This window comes from Herpailurus yagouaroundi, unplaced genomic scaffold, assembly GCF_014898765.1.
Source record: "Herpailurus yagouaroundi ecotype Mexico unplaced genomic scaffold, PumYag 186, whole genome shotgun sequence".
Classification (NCBI taxonomy): Eukaryota; Metazoa; Chordata; class Mammalia; order Carnivora; family Felidae; genus Herpailurus; species Herpailurus yagouaroundi.
In genome coordinates, this window is record NW_024412417.1 from 9,987,889 (window position 1) to 9,997,192 (window position 9,304).

At 40.5% G+C, this 9,304-nt stretch overlaps 1 protein-coding gene across 5 annotated transcripts in view; it reads right to left on the reverse strand.

The window, feature by feature from the left end:
• Window positions 1-640: 640 nt before the first annotated feature.
• Window positions 641-9,304, reverse strand: part of NIPAL2 (NIPA like domain containing 2) — an 82,547-nt gene continuing 73,883 nt past the window's right edge. For all 5 annotated transcript variants that reach the window (XM_040494086.1, XM_040494085.1, XM_040494082.1 and 2 more), the window contains 3 exons: window positions 6,063-6,126; window positions 4,801-4,895; window positions 641-3,413 (listed from right to left, as the gene is read on the reverse strand). In XM_040494086.1, the coding sequence (XP_040350020.1) occupies window positions 3,301-3,413; window positions 4,801-4,895; window positions 6,063-6,126 (272 nt within the window). In that variant the 3' untranslated portion in view covers window positions 641-3,300. The remainder of the gene's footprint in view (window positions 3,414-4,800; window positions 4,896-6,062; window positions 6,127-9,304) is intronic.

Below are 9,304 nucleotides of genomic sequence, written 5' to 3' on the forward strand. Positions count from 1 at the left end.
GCCATAATAAGAGCCAGACTGTTGATGAGTCCAACGATTAGAAGCAGCTCCTAAATTTCCCACACAATCACGTTAGGCTCAATTCTGAGATCTTCTTCTAAAAGTTCAACACGTGTGGTGTTTATCTAGCAACTTCACTAAAGCACTCAGATTCACTAGCGCCAGACATGTGAATTAGGTAGGCAGTGGCCAGCGCAAGGATTATCTCCATAACCAGCCCTGGAATTTAAGGAAAGCAGTCTGGCGGGGGGGTGGGGGGTGGGAAGGTTCATTTTAATTACTGCTATATTTATGTCCATAACATCACTATTAAATTGGCAAGTATGAAGCAGCCTTTAGCGTGGCCGAGCGCAGACGGTTACCATCACTGGATGAGCTGTGCGCTTGGAAACAAGGAGCATAGAGAGGGTTCTTGGCTTCCAGGAACTTGGCTCAGTGTTTCAATCCATTTAAGTCATGCCCACCATTTACACCTGCTTCTTTTGGAGCCAAACTTGCACATTATCACCATTACTCTTCACTAGCACTGACATTGCAATAATCTACGAAATCTGCCTTTTCCTGTTCTTTCTTTGCCACAAAATAGAATTTCCAGGAGCTTGTGGGGGTGGGATGGGGGTGTTGAAAAATACATTCTGAGTCACTGCTTGAGAAGTTTTTATTGTATTTTTTTCCCAAGTGATTCTGGTAGTGAAAGTATTATGGTTATAGACTAAGCAAACACTTAAAGTGAAAACAATCAGATGGTAAAGTCCTCTGCTTTGATGAAAGGTAGCTCGTACGCGCTTCTGAGGCTATTATCAACTTGGACTATGGGACTGGAAAGGCTCTTCCCGTTCAGGTAGTGGTGCTCACAAAAGAACCACTGCTTTCAAGAGAAACTTGGGCACCCATAATGAACTCACCACTTCCATCTGTATCTTATATAAGCAACAAGATCCTAATGTAAATATCAAGACATGGCTCCACCATGCCATAGCATCCTAGTTTGTCATGGACCATGAAGTGCCACTTTTTCAACTCCTGAATGTCCAAGGAACAAGAAAGACACTGCATAGCAAGGGCAAGGGAGTCTGGATTAGGGCTTGGCAAACTACAGGCCTAGGGCTGACCACCTGTTTTGTAAATAAAGTTTTACTGGCATACAGCCGTGCTCATTCATTACGTATCATCTATGATTGCTTTCATGCTATCATGGCTGAGCTGAGTGGCTGCGACAAGCAACATTGGCCAACAGACCCAAAAATATTTACTCTGTGCGTCTTTACAGGAAAATTTTGCAGGCCCCTCGTCTAGACAAACAGTCAAATGAGTCAAGTGTTGGCTAAAGGTCCCCAATTCACAATGCCAAGAGAAGGACTGGGTTGGCTTTGGTTGTTGTCATGCACTTTGTAATTTAAAAAATCTTATGAGCCAATACAACTAAAACTCCTATTCACCTGGCTTTGAAGAAGCAATGTGGAAAGTAAAATTAGGTCTCGATATATTTTGTACGTTGCCTGGACTTCTAAAGCATTGCTGGATTGCTCAAATGTGCATAAGTCAATGTCATTTCACAAAATTTTTAAAAGATGCGAATGTTGGCAACTACTAAAGTATTGGCATCATGCTTGTGTCTGTGCAAAATTCTGCAGTGCTCAAAACCACGTGCTATAGCTATAAATGGAGTCCCACTTCAAGTACAACTCTTTAGTCTAAATATTTTCGCAATCTTTGAAACCAGTTTTAAGAGTCATCAGAAATCTGTAGTTTAAGACACCAGACACATTTCTTAGCTGAGCCTTCAAGTGCCAACATGTTGGACCGATTCAGTAAAACATGCCATAAATTATAGGACTGTTTTATTTGAATTAGGGGGATACTTTCCACAATAGCAGGAATTCTTACAGGAGCTCAAAAGCCAGACATGGGCTCTAGGCTATTATTCATACGTGGGTGATAGATTCGGATCTTGCCTTTGTGGCCAGGTTTGGTCAGGAGCATAGGTTACGACAAGGAACGAGGCTAAAAGACCCAAAGCAGTTCAGACGACAGTCTCAAGAGCTCCGGGATAAACAACCTTTACAAATGCCAGACAACTGGCCTGAACAATTTTGGACTGGCATGTCAGACGTGATCTGAAGGTTCTGAAATGTCATTAGGGATAGGGCTTATTACTTGATTTTGGTTACAGTGAAGGCTAGCTTTTTTCTTCTCATTTAAATATATTAGCAGTTCATAAATAACAGATATGACTATGGACTCTCCCTACAAATATATCTAGTAGGTATCTGACTAGTCACAGCAGTGGAGCCAGGCAGGGTACAGCAGCACATGGCCTTCCTCTCTGGTCTCAGCTTGGGCCACCTGGCTATGTCTACAGACTTCAATGGCTAAAATCCAGGTCTCTAATCATAGCTGTCCTTTTGCCTAGAAGAATTTATAAAGCTCGAGATAATAACTTGGGGAAGACATGGTATGCTAGTGAAGGTAACACTAAGAACTTAAATATGAGTTTTGACCCTTGTGTCAGGAGTTAAAATATACCCAGTAGATAAGTCATAAGAACTAAACAAATACAGGCATAGGATATGAAGTTTTCAATTTCAACTCAAATATAATAGGATCATACAGCTGAAGAAAATGTTCATCATTCTATGTTTTTTGAAAAATTGGTCCTAATTCTGAGGTGGTTCCTTTCTTAATCTGAAAAAGTTCACCAGCCAAGGTACACACCATCACAGAATGCCACTTACAAACTTTAATTTTAAAGATAAAAGGATGTGTTATAATAGGGCTCATTTTCAGGAAAGATGATTCACCATTCTAACTTAGGAATAGAAAGGTGAGATCTTTATGGGGGAGGCTCATAAAAGATGTCGTAGGAGAAATGAATGTTCTCAAACCTTTGGTACCAGAATGAGGTTGTGGGATTAACATGTCTCTTTAAAGCAAAGCAGCTGACGCTCTAAGTCGAGTGGGAAGAGCAGCCTATGTGCTCTGTAGCCAAATCGTGAACGCACATTTTTGTGTGACAGTCCTGCTTGAGTAGCCAGGCCCTAATTAAGATCTAGCCAGTTAGAAGTTCACTAGGGGCAAGTCCAGGGTGTGGGGAACACTTCAAATTACATTCCATGAAGACATGAGGCTGTCAAGGCTTAGGAAGGCCCCGCTGTCCGCACAAATGGAGACACGGTGAAGGACCGGTAATGCTAGCTAGCACATGTCAGCACAGAAAAGCTGTGGACACAAATGGAACATGTGCAGTTTTTTTCAAAGGTGATATCGAATAACAGGCCAGAAGCCATCCCTCTCGGCATTTTAGACCTCTTTCTTCTCTCCACTTTGGCTCTTCGTTGAGTCACTTCCATCAGGCAAAGTTCCATAGGATAAGCCATTTGAATCTGGTTGTATTTTGTCCAGTGTTTGTTTCCCTGTGGAGATAGTAATCACAGAAAATCTTTTGTGCTCATACAAAAGGATAAGTCTTAATAATTTCTCCTCTCTCCAAGCCACATTTTATTCCCCCCCACCTTTTTTTATAATATGTGGTCACCCTCTAAACAAGAGATAAACACCGGGAAGAAAAGGCCTCAGAACTCGATGTCCCTTGACTGTGACCATGCGCCGTCCACAGGAGAGAGCTGTCTCCCCACCGCACAGGGCCTACTGTGCTGGGCATGGAAACCAGGTTGGATCAGTCACGGTGGGGACATGAAGCGTCCACTCATCTCCACACCTTCCTGCCCGGTGTCCTTCCCCCTTTTCCATGTTTGTTCTAAGTATATAACAACAGAGAAAACAGACTTTCATAGCAGATTCTGGAAGCTGCTACTGATCCTATGTATGGGGCTTTGTGAAATGAAAACTTGGGTTAAAAATATGAAAACTTTATTTTCCACCCAAGAACTTCTAACCATACACGTCATTTAAAATGCACACCCTTGCTGTGAATGCCAATTCTTGCCCTGAATGCTCTTAGCTGATCAGGGGACTCAAGAGGGAAAGAGAACACAGAACTTCTTGGGCCATATTTTCCCAGTCATAGGGAGAAGGCTTTAATGAATTTTGCTTCGAAGGTTTGGGCCTAACAGAATGGTAAAGGAAGCTGTCAGATCACCGTTACTTCCGTCTAGAAACCTATAGGTCACCCCAAATCCCTAGCAAAGCTGGAGATACTGGGTGGGCAGGAGAGGGGGTGAGGACACAGCAAACTTTGCTTTGTTCTGAATATTGCTTCTGTTGTCTACGTGACTAAAGCAAGTTATTTCCCAGTGAGAGTGGGGGGCTGGGAAGACGGTGCATGTTATGTGGATCAGGATGAAGGCAAATGTGGGGGAGGGGAAGAAGCTATTCATGTTCAGGTGACTGTGAAGAACATCCCTTTTGGCCCCACAGTGCAGAGGCCACTGCAATCTTTCCAGGAACTATATTCCTTAGCAGCCCAACCTCCTGCCCTTAGATGTTCCTTCAAAGGCTCCCCAAGCAGCAGGGGTCTGCTGTTGGCAGCCATTCCCCACTCCTACCCCTCACCCTTTTTCAGTTTAAGGAAATCCAAAAAGGAAATTTGCGACATCACCCAAATCAAGAAAACAGGGCCAGTTCTTTTATATCCCCAGTGTTCTGTGCGAAATTGACATTCAAATAAATGATTACTAACACTTACAGTTAAAACATCACTTCTGGTTTCATCGCTAAATGTACATTTTTTAAGGATAAGAATTATGTTTTATATTAATTTTAACACCCCAAATAATAGCAGCGACTACTAATTTATATGGATAAAGTTTTCCATCATAAATTAAAGAATAGACAGTTTACCAGGAATATTTCCAAAATCAATGTAAGACTGTGGCAGATGTTCCTTATCTCGATTTCTTGTGATCAGAAACACACCAAGGAATGACAGAAAACACCTGTAAGAGTAATATTAATAAGGAACACAAGAACATGAAACAACTCAGGGTGTTAAATAACCGAGCTCCATATTCTACATGATGACACAAATTCCGTTGGTCTTGTTTTTTCTGTTTTTCATGGTAAGCCTTCTAGAACTTGTCTTAATTGCTGCAGCCAATAATACTTTCCCCCAGAACCAAGACCTGGGCAGCTTCCAATAAATCTCTGCCCCAGGTTTTTACCATCTGGAGGCTAAATCAGGCTCTAAACCCTTTGGGTAGACACTAGGTCTCATTTTCTATCCATGCATGCCCAGACCCATTACTGGCACACAACACAAGCAAAAACAAAACAAAACAAAACAAAACAAAAACAAAGTTCTTTAATTTTCTAAGAAATTTAATTGTCCTTGGCCATAAGAATAGTCATAGTTTCCAGATCCTAGAAGTTTAGGCTCGCCCAAGCATCTTATGAAATTGAATTTTCAAGCTAGATGGTTTTCTACACTGAAAATAGTCTGGGCTCAAGTCTGCGTAACAATGGTCATGCAGAACACCAGATCAAGAAACAGCTAAAGTGCTAAGGGAGTGCCAGCTGGAACCAACAGAGGATCTTAGACATTGGTGACATTCTGTCAACATTCTGCCCTCTGTTTGCAAGAATGTCAGCAATCATGCCCACCAAATCTCCAGGAAGGGGGAATGATGGGCGTCCAGATACAAAGAAGGGGTACCACCAATCTGATGTTATTAGGTCCAAAGCTAATAATCTGTCCTAGACTTGACCTTTTATTCTAGATAATCCCAGAGGCATCTGTGGTTCCTGAGTGAGATCTAACCTAGAATTTTCCAAGAGTGAGGTAAATCTGATTTAGTACAAAAAGGTCATGGAGTAGCTACAACAACCAGTGGATTTATCGAGACTTTGGCTGGAACTGAACATCCCCAGTTTTAGAACCCTCAGAGAGATACCCAAATCACCAAGTCAAAGACACAGAGTCCTGTGTAGGGTCATATAACACCCTGTGTAGGGTGTTAAATTGAAAAATATGTTTCTTTTAAGAGCTCAGGAAACTCATTTTTCTTATATTACCTTCCAATTTTCTATACCTGAGGTACAATGCCAAAAATCCTACATAAAAGTAACAGGATTTCACATTCCTTACTTCTGAGACACTTACTCACCCAAAAATATATATAAATATGGTAAGAAAAGCTGCACCAAGGAATTCCTGATAAAATATGATACCTATAACGGGAACGAAAGACAAACTTAATTTTAGGGTAAGAATATATATAAAAGCTACACACTGTTTTTTAAATTATGTTAATGTATTATTTTTTCTAGGCATAGGTACCCTTAAAATGCACATCCAGTAGCTTAGTTTGAAAATATTTGCAAGCCACACTCAGATTTTCAGTGATTTCAAAAAGAACATAGATTCGTAGGCTCTATGTAATGTATTCTTATTATACAATCAACACAATTAACATAACTTTTGCAAATAGAAATTTCTTATCCAGTTTAGGATTTAGCCCACTGGAACACGCAAGAAAACAAAACTCTAGTGCCATTTCCTACCTACAGTTTTAGGCCAGGGGTCAGCAAGCCTGACCTGAGAGCCTGCGTGGACTCTGGGGCCTCTGACACAGCATTCCCTTCAGGGCAGTTGTTGGCCGCCCAGGCTGTCACTCTTGGCAATGCCCCATGTGCACTCAGCCACTGGAGGGCACCGTAGTCGTTCCACCCAGCCCCATTTCTCACTGTCAACCCCCTCTCCCTTCTCTTTCTTCTGGTCGCCCTTTTGGGGGAAGGAAAACTTGGATGCGTTGTTTACTATGAGGAACTTTTCTTCTCTCCTTGTTGGTCTCAAGGATTTCTTCTTGGTCTAAGGTCCCAAAGCCTTCATAGAATTGTCTTTTTCTTAAAGCCATCTTTAAATTATGTATTACTTGGAATTGGATTTTTGTGTGTGCGGTGTTATCCTTGCTGGTTAGCCAACGAATATTTACTGAGTCCTTTGGGCCAGCTACTGTTCGGGGTGCTAGAGACACCACGATGAACAAGACAGAGCCCTATATGAAAGGAGTGCTCTCAGAAGCCCATCTCCTCACCTGGAGAATAAACTTCATACAGGAAGGAACCACGTTCAGTCCTAATACATACCTGTTGAATGGATGAGCAGGTTTGGAAGTATTTTTCCATGTTATTGCACACTTTTGTGTAATCATTTCAATGTTTCCATGTTATTCTAAGTAACTGCCCTATAATATTCATTTCTTTTAAGGGCATTTTCAGCTGTTTTGAAATTTTTTTGCTGTAGAAAATTAGTGATAAACTTCTTCATACGTATTTTTTTCTCAGCGTTTTAGGATTTTTCATTTATTTATTTGTTAATTTGCTTGTTTATTTGTTTAGAGAGCTCGCACATGTGCAGATGGGGGGAGGGAGAGGCGGGTGGAGAGAATCCCAAGCAGGTTCCACGCTGTCAGTGCAGAGCCTGATGCAGGGCTCGATCTCACAAACCGTGAGATCATGACCTGGGCTGAAATCAAGAGTTGGTTGCTGAACTGACTGAGCTACTCAGGCACCCCAGGATTTTTCTTGTTACTGCTGCTTAACACAGAATTTCTGCTTCAAAGAGTAGAAACATCTTTTTTAAAATCCATAGTAAAATACAAATGACAAAAAGTTCACCATCATAACCATTTTTAAGTTTGTAGTTGTGTTAAGTATATTCACATTATTGTACACCTAATGTCCAGACCCCTCTCACCTTGCAAAACTGGAAGTCTCTACCCATTATATGACAAGTCCCCATTTCCCCCTCCTCTAGCCTCTGGCAATCACCATGCTACTTTCCGTACCTGTAAGTTTGACTACTCCGATACCTAATATAGGTGGGATCATACAGCATTTGTCTTTTTGTGACTGGCTTATCTCATAATGTCCTCAAGGTTCATCCATGTTGTAGCATGTCTCAGCATGTCCTACCTTTTTAAGGCTGGATAATAATATTTCATTGTATGACATACTATTCCACTCATCTGTTGATGGACATTTGAGTTTCTTCCACCTTTTGGCTGTTGTGAATAATGCTGCTATAATCCAAGCATACAAATATCTGTTCAAGTCCCTGCTTTCAATTCTTTTGGATATGGACCTAGAAGTGGAATTTCTGGACTGTATGGTAATTCTATGTTTAATTTTTTGAGGAATAGTGTTTTCCAGAGTGGCTACTCCATTTTATATCCCCATCAACAATGCACAGAGTTCAAATTTTTCCACATCCTCACTGACACTTGTTAATTCTTTTTTTTTTTTTCTTTTTTGCTAGTAGCCATCCTAATGGGTAAAAGGTGGTGTCTCCTTGTGGTTTTGATTTACATTTCCCTAATGATTAGTGATGTTGAGCATCTTCTCGTGTGCTTATTGGTCATTCATACATCTTCTTTGGAGAAATGTCTGTTCAAGTCCTTTGCCCATTTTTAAATTGGGTTATTTTTGTTGTTGTTGTTGTTAAGTTGTGGGATCAAAGATTAGAAACATTTTTAAGGCTCTTGATGAAGACAATGAAACCCAGTTCTCGGAGGGTAGTGCCATGCTACCCAACTCCATGAGAGTGCCAGTAATACTGCAGCCTTCTTGGCATTAGTTATTGCAATAAAAAGAACAAAACAAAAACTTCACTAGTTCGTAGGCAAAATATGATATCACATTGTAATTTTAAGCTAGACTTTTTGATGGGGGCAAAAAAGGAAAATTAGTCAAGAAGCTTCATCTCCATTCCATACTTCAGTAATAGCAGATGAACCATTATCACTTCCAGAAAGTTCCAGCCTCTCTGACTCATCAATTACTTGGCGTGCTAAATATTGAGATTCCAGCCCTGTTGGTCCTACTACAGAAATGTTCTTTTCAAGGGAAGTACATTTTTTTACACATCTTTACAACATTAACTATTAGGCTGTATGTCATGCCTGTACCTCTTTTGGGGCCCTATTATTTTTGTTTCTAACAATTCTAGGGCACACTAATGTGCCATCTTTTCATACTTTCTTTTGTCAGCAAGCATAAAATTCTAAAAAAAAAATCAGATGTCTTGGTATATGATCTTTCTCTTTAAACGTAAGGTTCAGTTTTGGGAAATAAAAAATGCATCGATTACTTTTAGAAACTGCCCACTGGCAGTCACATTGCCATGAAATAAGAAAGGTGTGTCAATTAGGAAACATAATCCCTAATTGCTTCCAAAATACATAAACTTTGCTTTGGGAAATGAACTTCCAATATAAGAAGGTAGTAAATATATCCAACGAGCCAATAAACTAGGGCATAACAGTACTAACCTTAGGAGTGATATACTGGAATCTATTATATTTTGGTTTGGACCAAGTTTCAAATTTATGCTTTTTTTTTTTTTTTT